A 27,746-nucleotide genomic window follows, 5' to 3' on the forward strand; every position below is an offset into this window, starting at 1 on the left:
AATCCGGGAGCCCCCTTTAATAAGGGAGCCCCCGGATACCGCCCCCCCACCCTATGTGAATGAGTATGGGGTACAATGTACCCCTACCCATTCACCTGTAAAATAAAGTACAAAAAAAACACAACACACAAGATAAAATAGTTTATTGCACAGCTCCGGGGGTCTTCCATCTTTGGGGGGGGGTCTTCTCGCCGGACTCCTCCATTGTGAGCGGAGGATCCGATGAGGCAACATCTGAAGAGAAGAAGAGAAGAACAGAAGGCGACGACAGCGGCGACAGAAGACCGGGCCACCGCCTGTAAAAGAGCTATAAGAAGGCGCGATGGCCCGGCAGAAGAACCGAAGAGGGGGACAAGACCCCCGAAGTCGGAAGAAGAGGCCACGGCAAGGAAGAAAGCCAGGCTCCTCTGCTAGCAAAAGAGCTAGAAGAAGATAGCGAAGGAGTCCGGCGAGAAGACCCCCCCGAAGACAGAAGACCCCCGGAGCTGTGCAATAAACTATTTTATCTTGTGTGTTGTGTTTTTTTGTACTTTATTTTACAGATGCATGGGTAGGGGTACATTGTACCCCATACTCATTCACATAGGGTGGGGGGCCGGTATCCGGGGGCCCCTTTATTAAAGGGGGCTCCCAGATTCCGATAAGCCCCCCGCTCGCAGACCCCGGCAACCAACGGCCAGGGTTGTCGGGAAGAGGCCCTTGTCCTCATCAACATGGGGACAAGGTGCTTTGGGGTGGGGGGGCCGCGCGGCCCCCCTTCCCCAAGGCACCCCCCATGTTGAGGACACGCGGCCTGGTACGGCTCAAGGGGGGGCGCTCGCTCGTCCCCCCCTTTCCTGGCCGGCCGGGTAGCGTGCTTGGACAAGGGTCTAATGTGGACCTGGGGGGACCCCCACGCCGATTTTTTTTGGCGTTGGTGTTCCCCTTTAAGTCCATACCAGGTGGCGGGGCCAGCGACGTCTCCTTCGCGGGCCTCGCCTACCTGGATACCCACTCGAAATGAGCGGACTTTTCTCCGGGCGGGAAAAGTCCGCTCATTTCAAAAGTACGGCGGACTGGCACACACACGGCCGGATTGTCCACCGAAATGCGAGTCCGGCGGGAAGATTGGAGTGCAAAACTACTTTCTAAGTCCGCCGTACTTTTGGGTCAAAAAAGTATGCCGGAGGCTACACACGGGGGGGATTGTCCGGCGGACTTCAGTTTGCCAGACTTTTCCACCCGATTGTTTGATTGTGTGTACGTGGCATTAGTCAATCTAAACTACCCTCTCCCCAGATTGACAATGGTAAAGGTGTGTCCACAGCTTCTGAAGTGGAGTGAAGACACCCTAAGACAGGACATGTGTTACTGGCTGGATCACCATGTACAGGTGTGTGTAAAGAAAATAATGAATAAGGTCCCTTTCAGGCGGGGCGGATTCCATCAAGTGGATTTGCCTGCTCAGTGGGGGATCTCTCTGCTGATCCCCGCTCAGCAGGCAGTTGAGAGGTCCGTATCCTCTCTGCTATGCAGAGGTGCCACAGACACAGCCCACTGTTCCCTATGGGATGGTTGTATGGACCACCTGTCTGTTTCCATTTGACCGTCATTCGATCTCCCAGACAGATTGGGAATGGATCCCCATCCATCTGATGCTGGTGGGTATCAGCGGACACATGTCCACTGACATTCGCTGCTCCATAGAGAGCAATGGATCAGTCCATCAGTCCAAGAATAATAAATAATGATAAAAGCACTAAATAAGGACTTGATCTAGGTTATTGTAATGGTCAAAATGCTAGGGTCAAAAGTCATGGCTAGTATATTTTATATTATAAACCATTTATAAAATATTTAGTGTCAGTGTGTTATTGATAGAAAAAAATAAATATCAAAATGATGAACACTTTCTTGGTCCTACTCTTCGTGCAAACAAATTACATACATATATGTTATTGACACAAACGCCAGGAATAGGAAACATTTATTGTATTTATTTATTTTTAGTAGTAAGTCATGGTAATGACAAGAAATATACAGCTAATCTTTAAAAAAAATATTTGTTTCCTGACAGGCTCCATGGCAGCATACGTGTGGGTTAGCCCCGCCTCCATAATTACCCAATAGGACCTCTACTCCCATAAATCTTTGCTCCAAGCTGCTATCCGTGTTCCTTTTTTGTCCTCCTCCATAGGACAGGTGTTTCCTATCTGAAGAGATCTTCACTACGATCAAGTCGGCCGACTATCAAGCTTTGTTCCTCCGATAGGCCCTGTCTGTTAAGCATGGGTATGGAGTGTATGGCAGAGTAGCGCTGAAGGCTTGGTTTGTCCGAAGATAAAGTGCGCACGGCTTATTACCTGCTATGTAAGGTGGCCATTATCTGCCCGATGGATCGGTGGTGTGTGCTTGAACCTGTTCGGCCAGGCGATCGTTGGTGGAGTGGTGAGCTGTAAAAATTCCGTTTTTCATGGCAGCAGTGTTTATGTGTTTTTCTTTTTCTATCTGTGTCTTTTCATATGCCAGCTGGTTCTTGTGCATAGGCGCTGACGCTTCCGCGTTCCAGCAGCCTTTCTCCCCCTGTTTCCGGGTCCAGCGCTGCGTTCTGCGCATGCGCGGACCCAAATCCAAAGCGAGGCTTGGTTCCCGCGCATGCGCGCGGGCATCTCGCGTCTGACGCCGCTGATGACGTCATGGGCGCCATATTTAAAACACAGTGAGAGATGTCAGAATTTGGGAATGATTGCAGGAAATTCAGCGACTTCCCGGGGCCATTCTCTGGTTGGTGTAAGGTAGGTTACGATCTGCTCTGATGTATTATTGCTCCTGTGTTTTTGTATGGCTGCTTATGAGGGTCTATTGTTGTTACAGTCAGCGTTCTTAGTCATGGATGCCTCACTGCCTACTAGTGACCTGCCCGCTTGTAACAGGTATGTGCATGGCTGGATTGCTGTGTATATGTGGAGTATTCCTTAGCATTTGATACCAGCCTGGTCTGTATCTCTCTCTCTTTCTTGTATATTTCCTTATAGCCCTTCTAGGTCTGAACCGCATTACAGTGCGCATAGTCGCAGTGGATCGTCAAAATCGCACCACCGCAAATCATCGTCAAAGTCTGGTTACCGCAGGTCTTCCAGATCTGGACAACGCAGTGGTCACTCGCACTCAAGCAGAGGACCAGATAATTCATGTTGGGGCTGTAAGATGCCCATTTCATCAGACAAATCGCTCTGTGATCATTGCTTCTCTAAAGTCGCAGATGAAAGAGATGGTGCGGATCAACGCTTGGAATCTATGGTGAGAAGAGTGGTAAAGGAATCCCTGCAGCAGAGGGAAGCTCATCACGCTATGGAATCCCCCTCAGACCCATTATGTCCTTCAGGAGGTGAAGGGCTCTTACAAGAGACTGGGGAATCTTCTCAACCAAGCCACCACTCTGTGCTCTTGTCTGACAGCGAATCGGATCCAGAGGATCCAGGAGTTGGATTTGATTATGCTTTAGTACCTGCTCTTGTCAAGGCAGTGAAAGAAGCTTTAAAATGGGAAGAACCCACTTCTTCCCCCCTCCCCAAACAAAGAAAGTTTTTCAAACAACTCAAAAAGGAACGGCAACATTTTCCTTTCCTATCTGAATTGGGAGAAATCATTACTGAAGAGTGGAGCAAGATTGATAGGAAGAGCTCCATGCAATCAAAGGTGTCTAAATTGTACCCCTTTAAGGAGGATGATGTGAAGCACCTTGAATCAGCTCCTCTGGTAGACGCAGCACTTATGCGTTTAGTTAAATACGTGACTCTCCCTTTGGAAGACACGGTATCTTTCAAAGATCCGTTAGAGAGAAGAATTGACTCAGATCTGAAAAGAATTTATCTAACTTCAGGGATGGCTTGTAAACCAACTTTGGCTTTAGCTGCAGTCTCAAAGGCTATTGAAATATGGGCCGACAATGTTGAAGAGTTCTTGAGAGGTATCTCAGTGAATACGGCTAAAGACTCTCCTATTCAGGAGATCAGAATGGCATCAGCTTTTTTGGGGGAGGCATCTATTGACATTACCCGCCTTCTGTCTCGGGCTATGTTGGCAGCAGTCTCGGCACGCCGTGCTTTGTGGCTCCGTCCCTGGTTGGCGGATCCAACATCTAAGCAGGCATGGTGCCGTATACCATTTGAGGGTACCTCCTTGTTTGGTAATAAACTAGATAGCGCCATATCCCGGGCCACGGGTGGGAGGTCTGGGTTCCTCCCTCAGGACAGACGTCTTCAAAACCAAAAACGTATTTTCTCAAGAAGGCAGACCTCGGATCGCGCTAGAGAAGCGCGCAGTTATAGGCCTGGCAGGGAGTTCTCTAGATCTTGGAGGTCCAGACAATCCTCCCTTAAGAAAACCTCAAAGGGGGCTTCCGCAGGTAATCAAGATTCTACCAAATCTTTTTGAAATTGGGCCCGCTCAAACATGTCAAGTGGGGGCTCGCCTTCTTCACTACCGACATGTTTGGGCGGCCTCAATTCAAGATTATTGGACCGTCAAGACGGTTTCCTCGGGTCACAAGTGGACTTTCATCAACACTCCGAGGTTAAGGTTCATTCCCACAACAATTCCAGGCTCAGAGGAAAAGAAACAGGTCCTATTGACCTACGTAAGTTGTTTGCTGGATCAAGGTGCAGCCGTGTCCGTGCCAGAAGACGAACGTGGCGAAGGCATGTATTCTCCTCTGTTTATGGTTCAGAAAAGAAATGGCGCATGGAGGCCGGTGATAGATTTGACCCACCTCAATTCCTTCATTCGCAAGGAAAAGTTCAAGATGGAGTCTCTTCTTACAATCCAACAGTCAGTGCAGCTAGGGGATTGGTTAATCTCAATCGATTTGAAGGACGCATACTTTCATGTGCCAGTAGCAAGGGATTTCCAGCAATTTCTTCGTTTCGCAGTTGGCGATCAACACCTCCAGTTTACCTGTCTCCCATTCGGGTTGACGACATCTCCTCGGGTCTTCTCCAAGGTACTCCTAGCGATAGTAGCTCTTTTACGAGTCAAAGGAGTTCGTCTCCATCATTATCTGGACGATTTGCTCCTATTATCCCAGGACAGAGATCAAATTCTGGAACACAAGAGTTTAGTCATCTCCACTCTGCAGACGTTTGGTTGGCTCCTGAACCTAGAGAAGAGCCATCTGGTTCCAACTCAAGTGATCGTGTTTCTAGGGGCTCAATTCGACACATTAAAAGGCACTATCTCCCTGCCGGAGGAAAAAATCAGTGTGATCCGGGACAGGATTCTCAAGGTTTGGGAATCATCTCATCTTTCGGCTCTACAATGTTTGAAAGTGATCGGCACAATGACGGCCACCATCCCTATGGTGAAGTGGGCCCAGTGGCACACTCGTCCCTTCCAGAAAGGGTTTCTGCAACAGTGGGACTCGTCCAATCAAACACAGCGCATACACCTTACACCAGCGATGAGGATGTCTCTCCTCTGGTGGCTTCAAGGGAAGAATCTACGCAACCATCATTCGATAGTCCCCATTTCCTGGATAATAGTAACCTCAGATGCCAGCAACAAAGGTTGGGGCGCCCATTGCCTTACGGAAGTAGCTCAAGGAAGGTGGTCGTTCCCGTCGCGGTATGTGGTCTCCAACATCCTGGAGTTGAGAGCAGCCTTTCGAGCACTCATAGCATTTCACCATCTGGTGGCAGGGTCGTCAGTAATGTTAAGACTGGACAACACAACTGCAGTTGCCTATATAAAGAAACAAGGAGGGACTCGCAGTTGGTCTCTATTACGAGAAGTAGAACCAATAATGATCTGGGCTCAGAAGAATGTGGTCAACATTTCTGCTGTATACATCCCAGGAGTCCAGAATGTTCAAGCAGATTTTCTGTCAAGGGTCAAAATAGACAACAACGAGTGGTCCCTTCACAGGGATGTCTTCGAGTGGCTTCTGACTCTGGGAGTATCTCCAGAGGTCGATCTGTTCGCTTCGCCGTACAATCGCAAGATGCACAGATACTACTCGAGGTTCAGGGATCCTCAGGCGTTCGGGATAGATGCTCTCACGGATTGTTGGAAGTTCCAGAGAGCCTATGCCTTCCCTCCAGTTCCTGTAATCCTACAGTTCCTGCGGAGGCTCAGAGGGGAGAAGGTGGAAATCATTGCGATAATACCATTCTGGCCCAACAGGCCTTGGTTTCCTCTGCTGTTGCTCCTCAGCTATCAGGACCCAGTTCCCCTGCCTCTCAGGCCAGATCTACTGTCTCAAGGCACGTTGTTACACCCGTGCCCATCCTGTCTACACCTCAGGGCATGGTTCTTGAGAGGGGAAGGCTAGAAGCTCTAGGTTGCCCAGAAGAAGCGATTCCAACCCTTCTTAGTGCCAGACGGAAGAGTACCAATAAAGTGTACGAACGTATATGGGCCAGGTTTATGGGCCACATGTCTTCTAGGTCAAATTCATATAATTCTCCAGCAGTTCAAGATATCTTGTCTTTCCTTCAGTCAGGGTTAGACTTGTCTCTGGCAGTTAGCTCTCTTAGAGTACAAGTTTCAGCCATTTCAGCCTTTACAGGAGTTTCGTGGGCGAATCACACCTTAATTCAACAATTCTTTAAAGGAGCTATCAGGCTTAGGCCTCAAAAGAGACCCAGGTTTCCCAAATGGGACCTTCCGTTAGTATTGGACTTTCTTTCTGATCTTGGGAAAGGTTTGGATGCTCCCCTGTCTTTAGGAGATCTCACTATCAAGACGGTGTTTCTGGTGGCAATAACTTCAGCCAAAAGGGTGTCGGAAATTAGGAATCTTGGGTCAGTTGAACCATTTCTAACTTTCTTTCCGGACAGAGTGGTCCTGATCCCTATGCTTGGATCAAATCCAAAAGTCACATCAGTATTTCACGAAAATCAGGAGATCGTGCTACCTACGTTTAGAATGTCAGACAACCAAGAGATTCATCCCCTGGATGTTGGTCGCACCTTGAAACAATATCTGGACGCTACAGCCTCGTTCAGACGAACAGACTTTCTTTTTGTCCTTCTTCATGGCAAAAATAAAGGGATGCGAGCATCAGTAAGATCAATCTCATCTTGGGTGGTCCAAACGATTCAAAGGGCATACAAGGCAAAGGGCATGGTTCCTCCTGAGGCAGTGACGGCTCATTCAACTCGGGGCATCTCGACCTCTTGGGCAGCAGTTCGACATGTCGCACCAGAAGTTATCTGTAGAGCAGCTTCCTGGTCTTCAATTAATACCTTTGTTTCCCATTATTGTGTAGAGCCAGCTGCGCTTTCTTCTGTTAATTTTGGTTTACAAGTATTGTCAGTGGACAATGAAAAATAAAATTCTAGTTTCTTTGCTCAACATTTTTAGCCCACCCGGGTGTATTTGGCGAGTTATTTCCCACACGTATGCTGCCATGGAGCCTGTCAGGAAAATGGAAAATTTATATCAAATACTTACCGTAATTTTCCTTTCCTGATGGGCTCCATGGCAGCAGGAGTTCCCTCCCAAATGTTGGAGTAGGCTAGTTACGGAACACGGATAGCAGCTTGGAGCAAAGATTTATGGGAGTAGAGGTCCTATTGGGTAATTATGGAGGCGGGGCTAACCCACACGTATGCTGCCATGGAGCCCATCAGGAAAGGAAAATTACGGTAAGTATTTGATATAAATTTTCCATTTTTTTTGTTATTTGGCACTACATTTGCTAAATAATAAATAAACTCAGAGATATCCATTAATATTTGCCACCAAATGAAGGCCCAAATTATCCTGTAGAAAACAACGTATAATTCACTTGAATAATCAAAGTAGTTTTCATATGTACAATTAAACAAACACAAAGTTGCAAAACTTCGGGCATTAAGGTTAAGCTTGATCTTTTCAGTTTTTTATGTTTTGGGTTTGTTTTTTTGGTGAGGATTGTAATTTTCTACCTCTGACAGTAGTGAAGCAGCTAGAGTGGTAGAAGAAAGCAAGGACAGGTTGTTTCAGACAAACACTGAGGGATGTATTTGTCCAGGAGCTAAAACAAGGTCTGTTTCTGGAAATCAGATAGCCGGTCACTGTATAACAATATGTATTGCTACACAACCAAACTATCAAACAGCACTCATAGTAGTTAAAAAATCATGTTTTTCTATGAAGAATTTACAGGCTGAAATACCCAAATGTAGAGTTATGAGACATCTAGTGGTTACATCCAGAAAATCAAAGTTTTGCAGATATGGAGATGTCATTGTGTTATTGATGTAAAGTTTGCAAGCATAAAAATAATAAGATTTGTGACAGTTATTTTCATGTTGGTTAGAGTAAGGGTCCTTTTTAAAATGGTAAGGATAAAAACAAATATTTCTAATTTCAATGCTTCCTGACTTGAGGTAATTATAGCCGTATTAGTGCAATTGTGACAGAAGCAATTGAGTACTTGTCTGTGATACTTTCTTTATTTGCACTAACATACAATTTTTCAGGACAAGTTTTCAGGGTATGTCCCCTTCTTCAAGGTTCCAGCAGTACCTAGAGTTTAACTCTCAAATGCTTAGCACCTGATTCCAGCTTTTCAGCATATAATTACTTATGACTTTAATGCACATATTTCTGCAAAAAAAAGTGCATTTATTTATTTATTTTCCTGCAGGAGGCTGGAAAGTATTGCATCAAGAGACAATAGGTGCTATGTGGACTCTTGCAGACATGTCCACTGGCTTTCAGCTCATACCTCTTTACAAACTTATTGTTTAAAAACTGAAGCACATGTTAGTGGACTAAGAGAGTGCTCATTGGCACCCCCACAGTCCATTGAAACTACAAGTCCATCTGCCATGGTGGAAGACGATACTTGTATTTTATTAATTGACAGGAATGTGAATGAATAAACTGTGGAGGCATAGCCCCACACTGCTTTGCAGTTTTCAACTTAACTTGTGACAGCAGGTGTGGGATAATATGCTATTACACGGAGGGTGGCTCAAAGGGAAAGGGGGCAGAAGCTGGAACATGTTACGTGTTCCACCCTAAATACAAATAGAACATGTAATATGTTCTAAAAGGTGAACTCATTCTTTAAGTGTACACATCATTGATATAAATGGGAGGTCCTGGAAGTCGCACATCTCTGCAAAATCCTGTAAGAAGGTGCATGACAGTCTCAGCCTGTGCTCCATTCAAGCCATGCTCCTAACATGTTTCACTCTGCCCATGGAGCTTAGTCATGACTAAGCTCCATGGGTGGAGTGAAACACGTGGCCTGGTTGAGGCTGTCATACACCTTCTTACGGGGTTTTGCAGAGATGTACAACTTCCAGGACATTTTCCTTTTTCATTATATGTTTAGATCTGGGGCGAGCTTTGTCCTTGACTGCCCTCTGAATGGTTGTGACATAAGAGGTGTGGTGGAGTCTTGAGCAGCATCTGTAAATTCAGTTTAGGTCACTACAAATTGGAAGGTTTATATTGGCCCCTGCCAACCCTGATTGTAGAGTGATTTTTTTTAATCCTTCCCCTTTTTTGTTAGGGTATCAACTGCTAATCTGATCTGCTGAGATCACCTGTTCAACTGCCACATGCCAGGCCCCATGCTGCCATTTTATTTTCTATATCAGTTGCTGCCAGTTGTCTCTTCCGGAATCTGCCTGACAGCCCTCCTGGTCCTTCCTTCCCCAGCTACAGTGTGAAGGCCCTTGCCTCCTGGGATATGTGATACATATATGCCAAGAGGCACAAGGAATAGGGTTCATGTATTTCTAGGCAAGAATGGAGGTAGGATGGGGTGAGTGGGTAGGATGGACTGTGAAGAATAAAAAGTAGATAAACAAAAACAAATCAAAATTTTTGATTGCCAAGGTGTGGAGGGATAGAGTTGTACAGGTTTATTTTTTCTGAGTGAAGGTCCACTTACAAGTAGGGGTGCAACAGATCGTCACCGGTCTGTGAACCGAACAGGTCACCCCGCTCAGATCGGCACACAGAGTGCTGCTTTGTGACAGCCATCCCTCCATATCCAGCCAATACCCTGCCAATGCTCTGCAATACCCTGCCAATACTTTGCCATACCCTGCCAATACTCTGCAATACCCTGCCAATACCCAGCAATACCCTGCCAATACCCAGCAATACTCTGCCAATACTCTGCCAATACCCTGCCAATACCCAGCAATACCCTGCCAATACTCGCCAATACCCAGCAATACCCTGCCAATACTCTGCAATACCCTGCCAATACTCAGCAATACATTGCCAATACCCAGAAATACCCTGCAATACCCAGAAATACTCTGCCAATACCCAGCAATGCTCTGCCAATACTCTGCCAATACCCTGCCAATACCCAGCAATACCCTGCCAATACTCTGCAATACACTGCCAATACTCTGTAATACCCCGCTAATACTCTGCCATAACCAGCCAATACTCTGCCATAACCCAGCCAATACCATAACCCAGCCAATACTCTGCCATAACCCAGCCATACTCTGCCATACCCAGCCATACTCTGCCATACTCTGCCATACCCAGCCATACTCTGTAATACTGTGCGATACCCACCCATACTCTGCAATACGCTGTGATACCCAGCCATACTCTGCAATACTCAGCCATGCTCAGCCATACCCAGCCATACTCAGCCAATATTACAGTGGGGGAGATTGTGCATATTACAGTGGGGAGATTGTGGATATTACAGTGGGGACTATATGGTGGTGGAATTTTAATAGGTTTTTGCAAATTGAATTATTATTTGCTGATTCGAAAAATGATCCGATCCGTGACTCTGATCCGAGGGATGATCCGATCTGGGAGTTTTTTGATCTGTTGCACCCCTACTTACAAGTGATCTCTCAGAATCACCCAAATGTATAGGAAGCATGTGTGATGACTTCAATACAAAACAAAACTGGATGGAGGACCCATAGAAGGTGAGCAATGGCTACCCATGTCGTCTTGGGGCCCAGAGACATTTTCAAACCAAATTCATCCCTTAGTTTTAATCTTTTTTCATGTTTAGAATATACCCATTTATAATATGCCCACTTTATTCAGTGATAAAAACTATACTTGGAAGTAACAGTCAATCTGTCTGATGCTACATAAGACATTTTTACAAAAAAATTATTTTTTCTGTTTCTCTGACACCAGAGAATTGTTTGTGAGTTAGCTAGAGAAATTATTGCATGCACAGATTCAAATGTGGTGTACTTTAAATATTCATTCAAATAACTTATTCAAATTTTCTTTATAGATACGAAATGTGGCCTCTAATCTCTGCATTGACAGCAAACATGGAGCTACTGGAACAGAACTCAGATTAGATACCTGTGTCAAAGATGGCTCTGAAAGGACTTGGTCACATGAACAGGTACACTCCAAAACATGCCCTTTTAAATTTGTATATTGTAATGCTTGTCTTAAGCTGTGCCATACCGCATAAGAAGCCAATTTACTATGTTAAATTAAAGATAGCTGTGAGCCTTGTAGGTTGCTAGACATCTTGGTTCCTCCTTCAGATTACACACCTTAAAGTGACCAGAAAATTTTAAAAATGCTAAAGGTATAGGCTTAAAGACTTATTCACTAAATACCTCAAATGACATGTAAAATATATTAAGTGTGGGAAAATTCAGTTTATTGAATTACCGTAATTAAAAAAAAGAATTCAGCTGGGTTGCTATACTGCAGTCTATTATTCCATTGCTTGAAGGTTTAAACGGTGAGCTAACGTTCTATTCTAATATTGCGTAAATACTTTTATGACCCCTATGGTGAAGCATTTTTATTCAACTGAATTTATAGGGTTCATTTTATAATTTAAGATTTGATAGATTTTAGACTGGCAGATGTGCACAAAGTGTAGGACTTCCTAGGATTTCCCATCAAGCAGATTAGGTATTATTATAGGATACAGGTAATTTTTACTATTGCACCGCCATTTTCCTCTGAGTTAATGGAGTGCACAACTGTATCAGCAGACAATGAGAGATCAGCACTGAGGTCAGGGATGGCTATGTAGCTTGCATCAGCAGACTGTGAGAGGCCAGGACTGGCTCAATAGTAGCGCTAAGCAAAATTTTTATTTTTTTCTGCAAAAGGTAAGCAAAAATCAGAAGAATTCTGCAAAGTTTCTCCATTATGGTGATTATTGAAGTGAGTTAGAAAGGTTAAATTACGTTTTTCCTGTGATTTGTAAAAGTGCAGTGATCTTTAACCACTTCAGGACCGCCGTATTGCCATTGTACGTCAGCACAATGGCACAGGCAGGCAGAATCACGTACATCTACGTGATTGCCTTCCAGCGGGTGGGGGGTCCCATCGGACCCCCTCCCGCTGGATACGGCGGTCCGATTCGGTCCAGCAGCGATCCGTGATGAGGGGATGGCCGTTCGTTTTCGGCCACCCCCTCTGGATCGCTCCTGGCCAATGAGAAGCTTCCTCCCCTGTGTATTGTTTACACAGGAAGGAGGAAGTGATGTCATTCTCCTCGGGGCGGTCTTTTTGACCGGACTACGAGGAGAAGAGTAAAAGTAAGTCTGCACGAACACTACACTGACATGTAGGTACACACAGGCACACAAACCCCCCCCGATCCCCCCCCCCGATCGCCCCCCGATCCCCCCCCCGCCCCCCCTCCCCCCCCAGTCACAGTGTCACTGATTGCATTGATCATTTCTTTACTGATCAATGCATTCAGTGTCAGTTGTGACAGTAAAAACTGTCAGGACAGTTAGTGTTAGGTCCAGGGTAGCCCCCTATCACCCCCCAATAAAGATTTAACCCCCTGATTGCCCCTAGAGTTAACCCTTTCACCCCCTTTTGCCAGTGTCACTAAGCGATCATTTTTCTGATCGCTGCATGTGTCGCTAGTGTCGCTAGGTAGCTAGTTATTTTTTTAGGTTCACCGCCAGGTTTTTATATCGCTAGGTACCCCGATATACTACCCAATAATGTTTTTAACCCCCTGATTGCCGCTAGTTAACCCTTTCACCCCCTTTTGCCAGTGTCACTAAGCGATCGTTTTTCTGATCGCTGCATTAGTGTCGCTACAGTCGCTAGGTAGCTAGTTATTTTTTTAGGTTCACCGCCAGGTTTTTATAGCGCTAGGTACCCCGATATACTACCCAATAATGTTTTTAACCCCCTGATTGCCGCTAGTTAACCCTTTCACCCCCTTTTGCCAGTGTCACTAAGCGATCATTTTTCTGATCGCTGCATGTGTCGCTAGGTAGCTAGTTATTTTTTTAGGTTCACCGCCAGGTTTTTATATCGCTAGGTACCCCGATATACTACCCAATAATGTTTTTAACCCCCTGATTGCCGCTAGTTAACCCTTTCACCCCCTTTTGCCAGTGTCACTAAGCGATCGTTTTTCTGATCGCTGCATTAGTGTCGCTACAGTCGCTAGGTAGCTAGTTATTTTTTTAGGTTCACCGCCAGGTTTTTATAGCGCTAGGTACCCCGATATACTACCCAATAATGGTTTTAACCCCCTGATTTCCGCTAGTTAACCCTTTCACCCCCTTTTGCCAGTGTCACTAAGCGATAATTTTTCTGAACGCTGCATCAGTGTCGCTAGTGTCGCTAGGTAGCTAGTTAACTAGGCTCCCAAAAAGTCCCCCACATGTGGTATCCCCGTACTCGGGAGAAGCAGCAGAATTTATTTTGGGGTGTAATTTGACTTCTGCCCATAGCATGTGTGAGCAATATATCATTTAGTGACAACTTTGTGCAAAAAAAAAAAAGTTTGTAATATTCCCGCAACTTTTGGCAAAATATAAAATATTCCATGGACTCAACATGCCTCTCAGTAAATAGCTTGGGGTGTCTACTTTCCAAAATGGGGTCATTTGGGGGGGTTTTGTGCTATTTTGGCATTTTATGGCCTTCGAAACTGTGATAGGTAGTGAGGAGTTAAATCAAAAATTTGCACCCTTAGAAATCCTGAAGGTGGTGATTGGTTTTCGGGGTGCCGTGCGCGACTAGACTCCCAAAAAGTCCCACACATGTGGTATCCCCGTACTCGGGAGAAGCAGCAGAATGTATTTTGGGGTGTCATTTCACATATAACCATGGCATGTGTGAGCAATATATCATTTAGTGACAACTTTTTGTAAAAAAAAATTTTTTTTTTTTTTTTTGTCATTATTCAATCCCTTAGGACAAAAAAAATAAATATTCAATGGGCTCAACATACCCATCAGCAATTTCCTTGGGGTGTCTACTTTCCAAAATGGGGTCATTTGGGGGGGATTTGTACTGCCCTGCCATTTTAGCACCTCAAGAAATGAGATCGGCAGTCATAAATTAAAAGCTGTGTAAATTCCAGAAAATGTACTCTAGTTTGTAGACGCTATAACTTTTGCGCAAACCAAAAAATATACGCTTATTGACATTTTTTTTACTAAAGACATGTGGCTGAATAAATTTTGCCCTCAATGTATGACTAAAATTTAGTTTATTCGATTTTTCTTATAACAAAAAGAAGAAAATATCTTTTTTTTTCAAAATTTTCGCTCTTTTTTCATTTATATCGCAAAAAAAAAAAATCGCAGAGGCAATCAAATACCATCAAAAGAAAGCTCTATTTGTGGGAAGAAAAGGACGCAAATTTAGTTTGGGTGCAATATTGCATGACCGCGCAATTACCAGTTAAAGCAGCGCAGTGCGAAATTGCAAAAAGACCTCTGGTCCTTAAGGTGTTTATTGGTCCGGAACTGAAGTGGTTAAATGGCCCCTAATGGTTATAGAAGTTCATTTTTAACACTCCTGAACCCTTTTGACTGCCAAAAAAGTCCCTCAATAGCCTCATAATTTACACAGAAAATATATAAAAAAAGGAAAAAAATAGTAAAATAAAAAGGCCTAATATGTAAAGTCACAGTACACAAATAAAAATCAAATACACATGTTGTAGTGTAGGTTGATGAGGTGGTTGGCATGTACTCAGTGTTAATTTTGGCAGCAAATTTTAATTTAGTTTTAGTCTTAGGACTAAAATTTCATTTTAGTTTTAGTTCCATTTTAGTCTTCTGCTTTTGTTTAAGTTTTAGTTGTATTTAGTTGACTAAATCTCTAATACATGTAGGACATTTTAGTCGACTAAAATCTAATGTGTTTAGTTAAATAATGCATTATTTAAGCAATTTCAAAACTCATAAACTCAAGGAGTAAATAAAAAGTAAATAATATTATTTATGGTTTGAACAACCTATACAGACACAGATTTAACTGTTATATAACATCTTTACTCTGTAAAACCAAGTTTTGTTACAAAAATATTGCTTTTTTGAGTCAAACGGCTTCATTCCTTGCTATAAATGCATGCTATGTTACTTTTCTGTTGTTGAGAACAAGTAGCCCAAAGTCCATCCCACCCAGGCACCCACACACTGCACAGTCAATTAAATCACTATGTGGACAATGCTTGCACGAGTGGGACATATCAAAGAGGAAGATCCTAAGCATTATAACAGAAAATAGGAGTAGTAAGGTGGCAGCATTTAAACAAACCACAGCAGCAGCAGACGAACCACCCAGCTCTAGTAAGGAAGACTCCCCAATGACAGAAAATGACTGTGAGTCAAGACTGAGTCCAAAATGAATGATCTGCGGTGAACCATTTTTATTATTCTTTTACATGACAGGCAGTCAATTGTCAAATGGATATGAAATGAATGATCTTGGGGCTGTCTGTTCTACTGGTGTATCTTTGGGGTTTTTTTGCACTTTATTTGTATCTCGTTTAAAACTATTTCCATAAGATTTTGGACCAGACACCGTGTGTGGTTTTGTCTGGTGCATGGGGGCAAGTGTTAAAAGAATCTTTGAGAAAGCAAGATCAATAGTGAATGTCTTCAAGTCTTCCATTCCATTGCAACACTGAATATATTGGAGTATTGTGGCTTTACTCTTTTAAATGACTGCCCCACAAACTGGTCAAGTAATGCTACCAGTACATTCAACATAACTGAAAGATTCCTAGTCCTCAAACTTAAAAAGTCGCACTGCCAAATCGCAAATAACATAGGATGGGACACAGCTTTCTTCCTAGTTAAATTGAAAAAGCTCACATCAATGCATGACCTACTGCTGCCTTTTGCGGAGTGGAACATATTAAAACCCTCCAGAGTGAGACCATGTCCATGTCCCTGCCCTCTTTGATCTAATCTCTACTCAGCCACCTCGAGGACTTTAAACAGAACACTAGCTACCGAGAGTGTGCCACAATTCCACAGATATGAAAGAGAATTTGAACCAATGTTTTGCTTCATTCATTCTTAGATCCAAGTAACTGATAAAAATGTTCTCGCCAGTGCTTACAGCAGCTGCTTGTTTTTTTTGTCATTTCTGCGGTCTGTGAAAACAATTGTTGATGTGGCAGATAATATTCAGGAACTGCTTAAGAAGGCAGAGGATTATGCCTGTGCCATAAGAAAATCCACACTGCCCCACTTATAAGATGAGGATTTGTCTGACTCTGAAGATGTGTAATAAGTGGAGAATATTGAAAAATCACAGGAAATGGAAGAAGCACCATCCACATCAAAGCAGCCAGTCTTTCAAGTTTTCAGTTTCTTTCAAAATGCCACAGAGGACCCAAGTAGGCAGAGCATCTCCCCAAACACGCAGCATAGAGAAGCAGATCAGTCTGATTGGTAATCCGGTGCACACAATCCATTTTGCTATGGCATTCTCCCTGGCCTCAATTTTGTATTTTGAAACACTTAAAAGAGCAGTGCAAGTAGTTTATTGTGGTGGTGCACAAGCTTGACTTGGCCCATTGTTGGAGGTTTTATGTATCTGTGGGGTTGAATTAGAGGGGAAAAGTTATTCTGGAAAAGCAACAGCTGAGAGATAGTCTGAAATGACTCTCATTAAGATTCAGTGACTTAGTGGTGCACAACATGACAAACAGTTATTACTTCAGAATAACAAAAAGTATGCATTGCAATCTGACTGCAAGAAAATTTGTTATAAAATACCTGCAATGTGCATAGATAAGACTGTTCTCAACAAAAGTGAAGTTAAGTGTACTGTTCTTATCTTTGTATGAATTTTGGGATGAGTTGTCTGGCATGGAGGCCTGTAATACTGCATAGTGCTCTGGAGTGGGGTCTGAGGAGGCCTGTAATGCTGCAGAGTGCTCTGGATGGTGTTCTGAGAAGGCCTGTAATGCTGCATACTGCTCCGGACAGTGGTCTGAGTAGGCCTGCAATGCTACTGCACAGTGCTGGATAGGAGTCGGGGGGATGGCCTGTAATCCACAGTGCCCTGGATGCCACTGTCAGTGGTCAAAGGAGGCCTGTAATGCACTGTTGCACTGGCACAGTGTGCTGTGGATGAATGGTGGTCTGAGGGGAAGCCTCAGGCCTGCTGTAATGTCTGTAAAAAAATAAAAAAATAAAAGTCAGCAGCTACAAATACTGTAACTGCTGACTTTTAATATATGGACACTTACCTATCCAGGGATTTCATAATGTCTGCACCCCTAGCCGATTTTTCAATTGGCTTTGGGTGCAGGAGCTGGCATCTGTAGTAAGAGACAGGAAGTGAAGCATGGCGGCTTCACAGCCTGTTTCCTACGATGCATGCACGAGTTGCCCTGTGCTTTCTGAATGGTCCCGCCGTCTTCTGGGACCTCTGTGTGTCCGAGAAAGCAGCGGGGGAAGGGGCTGGAAATGGCGTAGAATGGCATGTGACGGTCCTACCAGGAAGTGGGAGTGGGTACTTGTCAAAACCAGGTACCTGCTCCCCCCTCCTCCCAAAAAGTGCCAAATGTGGCAGTGGAGAGAAGGAGGATGAAAACAAGCGGGGCTTCGCCTTTTGGGTGGCGCTCCGCTTTAAGTTTTTTCCCCTTAATGTACTCTTTTAATTAAGGTGAAAAACCTTTGGTGCTGCAAAATTCCCCAAAGCCTCCCCTTATACTTACATGTGCCTGATCCGATCCAGCAATGCGCACAAGAGCAGTGGCTCTCGCTGCTGTCTCCCTCATCCCTGGGCAGATTGATAACAGTGGGAGCCATTGGCTCCTGCTGCTGTCAATCAAATGCTGTACCGGGCAAGTGGGGGCGCATGGCTATGCCACCCTCTCTGTGTCGATAGATGCAGACAGGGCAGCTTGGGACGAGCGTGCTTGGGTGCCCCCATAGAAAGTGGCTTTCCATGGGGGGCACTTGCTGAAGAGGAGGTGCCTGGAGCACTGGCAGTGGACCCCAGAAGTAGAGGATCAGGGCTGCTCTGTGTAAAACCATTGCACAGAGCAGGTAAGTATACCATGTTTCTCATTTACATTTTTTTTAAATGAAGCTTTGTCATTTTAAATCATTTCATGGTCCCTGTATAAGATAATAGGACAAAACAACCCTAAAAGATATAGCAATATCTAGGACAATGCAAAATAGAATGCAAAATATTCCCATTATTATCCCAATATCCATAGTTACATATGTAGCATAGCTTCTAAAGAGCCGCTGGTGATTGTGGTCCTATTTCCCCCCTTTGTGGCACATACAGCCAGGCACACAACATTTTCTTCATTCTTTCACTGGTTCAGGAAACAGTCTAGGGGTTTTTCTATAGGGTTTTTATTGGAACATGAACTTGGATAGGAATGGGGAGCATGGGATACCACTGGTGAACTGTAACTGGAACCAGGGCTGCTGTTATAAAACACAGGGCTCCATACAGCCAACTTGACAGGGTCCCCACCAAAATAAACACAGTTTACTATGCTTTAGTTATGAATGAACACAGTGGGTGGTCGGTAGTGATCACTCATTGTGTTCATTCAGGAAGGGAATGGGCTGGTAAATATGACATTTAGCAGACCCTTTCCGTACTCTCCCTCCTGAAAGATCCTATTGTGTGCACACAGCTGCCTGTGGGAAGGAGAGAAGGGAAGCTGACAGCACTGTGGGGGTAGGGAGTACATAGGGGTGTCTGGGAAGCAGGAAGAAACATATGGTGCACAGCGAGGGTGATCAGTGTGGTGGGAGAGCAACTACTGGAACCTATCCCCTGTACGGCTCTCTCTGCAGCAGTTGAAAGCCAGTGGAAGAGAGAGAAGAAACCAGATTTCAGCTGCTGCAGAGTGAGCCATAAAGGGAATTGGTTCCAGTAACCCCCCCCCCACCACCACCACCACGCCAATCACCCTCCATGTCCACTGGACAGGGGTCTTCTCCTGCATGACTGGACTCAGACTACTTATGGGCTCTCCCTCCACCTTCTGGGCATCTCTCCCCAGGGTTTGGTAGGAGTCCCATAAATATTCAGGCTGCCTGCCCTGCCTCCCTCCCAATATGCTTCTACAAACCTCTAGAAGACAGGGAGGAGTAGCAGAAAAGCAGCTTATGAAACACTGAGCACCCCTAAGCAATCAACCTCTGCTTCACTGTTTATAGAGGAGCTAAACTAAATTTTCCTAGCATCCTACTCTGAACGAGGCGGGTGCTACACATAGTTACATAGTTAGTCAGGTAGAAAAAAGAGACCATCTAGTTCCACCAATAAAAAAAAATACACACAAATGGAAAACCTCCATATACAGAATCCTATACCCACAGTTGGTTTAGAGGAAAGCAAAAAAATAAAGCATCAACCAATTCACCCCAGTGGAAAAAAAAATCATTCCTGATCCCCCATGAGGCAATTAGATATTCCCTGAATCAACTACCCCTGTTGTTATTACCTCTAAATATTAATATCCAGTTATATATTTCGGAATGCATCCAGCTCTTTTTTTGAACAATCTACTGAGCTGACCGAAACCAGCTCTCGAGGGAGTTTATTCCACATTTTCACAGCTCTTACTGTGAAGAAGCCTTTCTGTATGTGAAGGTTAAATCTATTTTCCTCCAGCTGTAAAAAGTGCCCTCCTTGTCCTCTAATGACCTGAAAGTGAATAACTCTACACTAACTTCACTATATGGATCGCCTATGTACTGTATGTATTTATACATGTTAATCATATCCCCCCTTACTTTCTTCTTTTCAAGAGAAATACAAATACATGAGTAGAGTGATGGCAGGCTAGTGGCATTGTTATATATTTCACAGGTGAACTTCTTGCTTGCACTTGCTCCTTCAGACAATGAGACAATGGAATCTACAATTATTAAAATACATATTACCACATTAACATCTTTACATGTGTTACACGTTTCCCTAAACATTGCATTTGGTTACAGGCATGCTTGCATGTAGAATGTTTACAGCAGCCCATACAGGTACATGTGATCCCCTGAAAGGACTGCAAGGGACAACACAAGGATAAGCAGGGTTGATTCACAGCTAGACCTTTATGGAGTGTCATGTAAAGAAAGCAGAATAAGAAATTCTTACACTTCTTTAATAAGAAATTCATCACTTATTTATTTTATTTTTTACAGACCTCATAACTATCACACTAGGCTTACCTTAAACTGAAGCAGTTAGGCAGGTTTTATCATGAGACCATAAGACACCAACATTAAAGCGGGAGTCCACCGGGACTCCGCGTTTTTTTTTTTTTTTTTAAAAGCCAGCAGCTACAAATACTGCAGCTGCTGACTTTTAAATAGTGACACTTACCTGTCCAGCGCGCCCGCGATGTCGGCACCCGAAGCCGATCGCTCGCTCAGCTGCCGGGTCCCGCCGCCATCTTGGGTATGGGAATCAGGAAATGGAGCCTTTCGGCTTCATTTCCCGGTTCCCTACTGCGCATGCGCGAGCCGCGCGGCGCAATCCGGACGGTCCCCGCTGCCTCTGGGAGCTGTGTGTTTCCCAGCAGGCAGCGGGGCACTTGCTGAAGGGGGCGGGCGCTTGCGGAACGGGGGCGTAACCTACGCTCGTTCCGCAGAGAGCTAGCCCGGAAGTGGGTGCAGTTACCTGGATTATCCAGGTAACTGCACCCCCCTCCCCCCTGAAAGGTGCCGATTGTGGCGCCGGAGGGGGGGGGATTCCGATGAGCGGAGGTCCATTTTAGGGTGGACCTCCGCTTTAAGGTTGCTAGCAGCTAATAAGGTTGTTTTAAAGACCTGAGACACAAAAACACAGGAGTTACTGACAGTTAGGCAGGTTTTAGTAGGACCCCATCATATACCAACATTGAAGCTACTAGCAGTTGGGCAGGTTTTATCAGGAGATTATGAGGCACCAAACCTGGGGTTACTAGCAGTTAGACAGGTTTTATTAGAAGACCATGAGGCATACCAGCACTTGGGTAATTAGCTGTTATGTAGGTTATACCAAAAGACCATGAGACACACCAGCATTGGGGTCACTAGCAGTTAGGCAAGTTGTATCATAAGACCATGAGACACCTCAGTATTAGGGGTATTATCAGTTAGGCAGTTTGTATCGGGGACCATAAAACATCAACAGTGAGGCTACTAGCAGTTAGGCAGGTTTTATCAGGAGACCATAAGACACACCAGCATTGGGATCTTTTATTTGGGATATCATATTTGTACTTCTTATTAAGCGCTTCACTTTCATTGATTGGAGGTTTTAACAGGAGACCACAAGACAGTATTGCCAACCCCCAGAAGTGAAGTTTACTGGCAGGATGCCAACATTTACAAACGGCACCAATTTTTTACTGGCAAACATCATGACATTTAATGACTGAGCAACATTTGTTTTACTGACACTGCAAAAAAGTACCTAACATGACAGTTTTTAGGGCTAAACAGTGCAAATATCAATATTTAAATTATAAACACATAGCTAGTGCTATTAGCAATGTGTTTAAGTTAAACAAAAGTCAAAAAACTATAAAATATTTCTCCATTGAGATGAAGGCCAGGTTACTATAACCTAGCCAGCACAGAGTTCCCCCTTATATCAGAGCCTGCAGAATTCCCCCTTACAGTGAAAGGGAACTCTTATGTAAAGGGGAACTCTGCATCATGATCTACAGGGAAAGTCTAATGATGTATGGGGGCTCTGGGGACTAGAGACCACCTTCCGCAGAGTGAATACACTAAGCTGAGGGGGAGTAATAAAATAGAGGGGGAACCTTTAGATCAGTAACCCATTAAATTATTGTATTCACTCCCCCTTACATCAGCAACCCCCCCTCCCCACAGCCTGGCCTAGCGGCGCCGTCACTGACCTCTCAGGTGCACCGTGCTGGGCTCAGTCAGACGGCTCCAGCTTGGCAGCTCTGGACTCCCCCTCAGAGACTGCAGACACGATAAAAGACAAGAGATGGTCAGAGGCTGCAGACATGATACAGGGGGTGGACAGAGGCTGCAGACATGATACAGGAGGTGAACAGAGGCTGCAGACATGATACAGTAGGAGAACAAAGGCTGCAGACATGATACAGGAGGTGGACAAAACCTGCGGACGTGATACAGGAGGTGGACTGAGGCTGTGGACCTCATAGAGTAGGTGGACAGAGGCTGTGAATATGATACAGGAGGTGAACAGAGGCTGTGGACATGGTACAGGAGGTGAACAGAGGCTGCGGACATGATACGGGAGGTGAACAGAGGCTGGGGACATGGTACAGGAGGTGAACAAAGGCTGTAGACATAATACAGGGGTTAGACAAAGGCTGTAGACATGATACAGGAGGTGGACAGAGGCTGCGGACATGAAACAGGAGGTGGATAGAGACTGTGGATATAGTAGTGTCCTCCTCACCCTCTCACAGTAGCTTTCTACTCTGTCTACCTTCATATTACCTTCCCACATCAGTGTGTCCTCCTCCTGTGCCCCTTTCACCTCTCCACAGGGCAGTGCATCAGTGTCCTCATCTGCTCCCTGCATGGCTTTACCCCCCCCCCCCCCCCGAGTAATATCCTCCTCTGCCCCCTTTTTGCTATCCCCCACACACACATCAGTGTCACTCGCCTCACCCCTCCTTGGCTCCTCCCCTGCTGACTTCTGTGGGGAGTGAACTAAGTGCCTCTGCGGCAAGGTTCAAGAAGAGTGGACTGGCTTCTATTAAAAAATAGTGCCAGGCGGCACCTTTACATTACTGCACATGCACCACCCAGCTGAGTGTGTACGAGCTCTCCCATGCCCAGCCGGCTTCAGAATGGCACATGCGTAGTTGCATGGTTGGCTTGCGAACATTTTTTTTACGGGCAGCTGTGCCTGTAACGAATATTTACAGGCAGCCCAAAAATGCGCTTAAATTTACGGACTGCCTGTAAATTAATGGGCGATTGGCAACACTGCCATAAGACACCAGCATTGGCATGTTTAGCAGCTAGTCAATTTGTATCTATTGACCAGGAGAGACTAGCATTAGGGTCAAAAGCAGCTAGGCAGGTTGAATTAAGAGAATGGGTGACCTGCATTGTCATCATTACCAGTTCTGCAGACTGTACCATTAGACCAAGAGACTCCACAACATATGGGACGTTAGCAACTAGGCAGGTTGACCAACAGACAACAAGAGACTGGCCTTGGGATCCAATAGCCTATTTACCAAGTAAGAGGTAACTTACTACTCTGGAATATTGCCCTTGTTGTCTTTTGTTTTACACTGCTTAGTAGGGATGAGCCGAACACCCCCCGGTTCGGTTCGCACCAGAACTTGCGAACGACCCCCGCGTTCGGTACGAACGTTAGAACCCCATTGGGACTCGAACGTTCGAATTGGAAAGTGCTAATTTTAACGGCTAATATGCAAGATAGTATGCTAAAAAGGGTTTGGCGATCTGCCTCCTGCCTCAGGGGACATGGGTCACTGCAAAAAAAAGTTTTAAAAACTACCGTTTTGGCGGGAGCACTGATTTTAATGACGATTAAAGTGAAAAAAAAAAGTGAAATATTCCTTTAAATATGGTGCCTGGGGGGTGTCTATAGTATGCCTGTGAAGTGCCACGTGTTTCCCGTGTTTAGAACAGTCCCTGCACAAAATGACATTAAACGGAAATAACACCATTTAAAACTGCTTGCGGTTTTAATGTTATATCTGGTTCCTGCAATATGGTTGAAAATCATTCAGAAAAATGGCATGGGTAGCCCTCCCTGCCCATTACCAGCCTATTTGGGTCTTGTACGCACATTAAGGGGAACCCTGTACCCATATTAAAAAAAAGGAAATGCGTGTGGCCCCCAGGCCCTATATACTCAGAACAGCAGTATACAGGCGGTGCAAACAAGACAGGGACTGTGTAGGTTTGTTGTGTTAAGTTGAATCTGTTTGTCATTTTCAACCGGTACATTTTTAAAGTGTAGCTCCAGTCAAAAAAAATATCTTTAAGCTTTTTGGAAAACATAGGGAAGGGTTATCACCCCTGTATAATTTGTTTTGTCGTCCATCTTTTTTCATCTCACTTGCTGTTGTCTCCTTCCGTTTGCAAGTAGGAGATGTTTGTAAATTGGATGTTTGAAAGTAGGGGCCTGCCCTATATGCTCTGCAGAAATGGCGGAACAAGGTGTTGGTTTTGCAACAACATTGTAAGCCCTCAAAGTGACTCTTGGTGGCCGCTGGAGCGCCCTGCTGTGAACGATTATATCAAGAATTGTAATTACATGCCATTGTTGAACAGTGGTAGAAAAATTGACCTTTGGTGGTTGTGGTGCTGGTGCCACAACACTATAAGTCCTCACAGTTACTCTGGGTGGGCACAGGAAGGGGCCCTCCTGTGAAATATTATATCAAGAATTGTAATTACATGTCCCTGTTAAACAGGGGCAGAAAAATTGGGCCTTAGGCACTGGTGCCATCACACTGCAACCTCTGCCATACACTCTAGTTTTTTTGCAGGAATTAGCCCTGCTGCAAAGCATTGCATCAAAAATTTTACTTAAACGCCCCTGTTAAACAGGGGCAGAAAAATTGGGCCTTAGGCACTGGTGCCATCACACTGCAACCTCTGCCATACACTCTAGTTTTATTGCAGGAATTAGCCCTGCTGCAAAGTATTGCATCAAAAATTGTACTTAAACGCCCCTGTTAAACAGGGGCAGAAAAATTGGGCCTTAGGCACTGGTGCCATCACACTGCAACCTCTGCCATATACTCTAGTTTTTTTGCAGGAATTAGCCCTGCTGCAAAGCATTGCATCAAAAATTTTACTTAAACGCCCCTGTTAAACAGGGGCAGAAAAATTGGGCCTTAGGCACTGGTGCCATCACACTGCAACCTCTGCCATATACTCTAGTTTTATTGCAGGAATTAGCCCTGCTGCAAAGCATTGCATCAAAAATTGTACTTAAACGCCCCTGTTAAACAGGGGCAGAAAAATTGGGCCTTAGGCACTGGTGCCATCACACTGCAACCTCTGCCATACACTCTAGTTTTTTTGCAGGAATTAGCCCTGCTGCAAAGCATTGCATCAAAAATTTTACTTAAACGCCCCTGTTAAACAGGGGCAGAAAAATTGGGCCTTAGGCACTGGTGCCATCACACTGCAACCTCTGCCATATACTCTAGTTTTTTTGCAGGAATTAGCCCTGCTGCAAAGCATTGCATCAAAAATTTTACTTAAAAAATTGGGCTGCTGGCATCACCCAGAACCAAAAATGTTCTTCCAACATATCAGCGGAGGAGGAAGAGGATAGACAGTCAACATAACAGGACAGTCACTCAGCATCAGCATAGGCAGTCTTGAAGGGATGTGGTATTTCAAAAAAAATTATTCGGTTACATCAGCTTCAGGTGCTTGGTAGCTGTGGGTGATCCAAGACTGATTCATCTTGATGAAGGTCAGTCGATCAACTGATTCGGTGGACAGGCGCACCCTGTGATCGGTAACGAAGCCACCAGCAGCACTGAAGGTGCGTTCCGAAAGAACGCTGGATGCAGGACAGGCCAGTAGCTCAATTGCATACTGTGCAAGCTCTGGCCAGTGATCCATCCTCAAGACCCAGTAAGCCAGAGGATTTTCAGTGGGAAAGGTGTCCAAGTCTGACCTTGCCCCTAGGTATTCCTGCACCATGTAAATTAGACGCTGGCGATGGGTGCTGGAACCAATCATACCTTGGGGCTGCGGACTAAAAAATTGTCTGAAAGCATCAGTCAGACGGCCACCTTCTCCACCGCTCCTTCTGACTGATGCCTCAGCAACACGTTGTCCAGGACCAGGAGTTTGTGACCTCCCAGTCTCTGGGAACGCGTTGCACAGAGCTTTCTGCAAGGCCTCCCGGAGATGTCTCATCCTCTGCTCCCTCTGCGATGGCAAGATAAGGTCGGCAACCTTACCCTTGTACCGTGGATCAAGGAGAGTGGCCAGCCAGTAATGGTCCCTCTCCTTGATCCGAAGAATACGAGGATCCTTCCGCAGGCTTTGCAGGATCAGGGAGGCCATGCAGCGTAGGTTAGCTGAGGCATTCGGTCCGGAGTCCTCTGGGTCACTAAGGACAACATGATCCGCAGCTACCTCCTCCCAGCCACGTACAAGTCCACGTGTTTCTTGGGACTGTAAATCATCCCTATAAAACTGCTGCTGCTGATGCTGAGTGCCAGCCTCCACCTCCATGCTGACACAATCATCCTCCTCCTCCTCTTCCTCCTCCTCACCCTCTTCCTGTGTGATGGGTGGCACAGCAGGAACACTGTCTGGATAAAGGGGGCCTTGAGAGGCAAGGAAGTCCTCCTCTTCCTGCCTCTGTTCTGCCTCAAGTGCCCTGTCCATTATTCCACGCAGCGTATGCTCCAAGAGGTGGACAAGCGGTATAGTGTCACTGATGCATGCACTGTCACTGCTCACCATCCTTGTGGCCTCCTCAAACGGTGACAGGACAGTGCATGCATCCCTGATCATGCCCCACTGGCGTGGTGAGAAAAAACCAAGCTCTCCTGACCCTGTCCTGGTGCCGTAGTCGCACAGGTACTCATTGATGGCCCTCTGCTGCGTGTGCAGCCGCTGCAGCATGGCCAATGTTGAGTTCCATCTGGTGGGCATGTCACATATAAGGCGGTTCTTGGGCAGGTTCAACTCCTTTTGGAGCTCAGCCAGCCGAGCACAGGCATTAAATGATCGGCGGAAATGCACACAGACTCTCCTGGCCTGTTTCAGGACATCCTGTAAGCCGGGGTACCTGCCCAAGAACCGCTGCACCACCAGGTTAAGGACGTGAGCTACACAGGGCACATGGGTCAGTTGTCCCTGTCGGAGGGCGGAGAGGAGGTTGGTGCCATTGTCGCAAACCACCATTCCTGGCTTAAGCTGGCGTGGCGTCAACCACCTCTCGGCCTGCCCCTGCAGAGCTGACAAAACATCCGCCCCAGTGTGGCTCCTGTCCCCCAAACAAACCAGCGCAAGCACGGCATGGCATCGTTTTGCCTGCGTACTTGCGTAGCCCCTGCAACGCCTACGGAGCACCGCTGGTTCTGAGGACAGAGCACTGGAAGAGGCCATGGAGGAAGAAGAAGAGGAGGGGGTGGAGGAGAGAGGTGTGTCACAACCAATAGTAGCATTTTGGAGGCGTGGTGGCGGAACAACCTCCAATACTACTGCACCTTGTCCTGCATCCTTCCCAGCAGCCAGAAGAGTGACCCAATGGGCCGTGAAAGACAGGTAACGTCCCTGTCCATGCCTGCTGGACCATGAGTCAGCGGTAATATGCACCTTACCGCTGACCGCCCTGTCCAGCGAGGCAAGGACATTGCCTTCCACATGCCGGTAGAGAGCCGGAATTGCCTTCCGTGAGAAAAAGTGGCGTTTGGGGACCTGCCACTGAGGAACCGCACATTGTACAAACTCACGGAAGGGGGCCGAGTCTACCAACTGAAAAGGCAGCAGTTGAAGTGCTAGCAATTTAGCCAAGCTAGCATTCAACCGCTGGGCATGTGGATGGCCGGGAGTAAATTTCTTCCGCCGGTCCAGCAGCTG

At 45.6% G+C, this 27,746-nt stretch overlaps 1 protein-coding gene across 1 annotated transcript in view; it reads left to right on the plus strand.

The window, feature by feature from the left end:
- GALNTL6 (polypeptide N-acetylgalactosaminyltransferase like 6) overlaps positions 1-27,746 on the plus strand; it is a 1,867,045-nt gene that overhangs the window by 1,726,259 nt on the left and 113,040 nt on the right. The window contains exon 10 of the mRNA XM_077477209.1: positions 11,213-11,329. Within this exon, the coding sequence (XP_077333335.1) occupies positions 11,213-11,329 (117 nt within the window). The remainder of the gene's footprint in view (positions 1-11,212; positions 11,330-27,746) is intronic.

The sequence above is a fragment of the Lithobates pipiens genome, unplaced genomic scaffold (assembly GCF_037356315.1).
Source record: "Lithobates pipiens isolate NorthernLeopardFrog02 unplaced genomic scaffold, aLitPip1_a1.2 Scaffold_13, whole genome shotgun sequence".
NCBI lineage: Eukaryota > Metazoa > Chordata > Amphibia > Anura > Ranidae > Lithobates > Lithobates pipiens.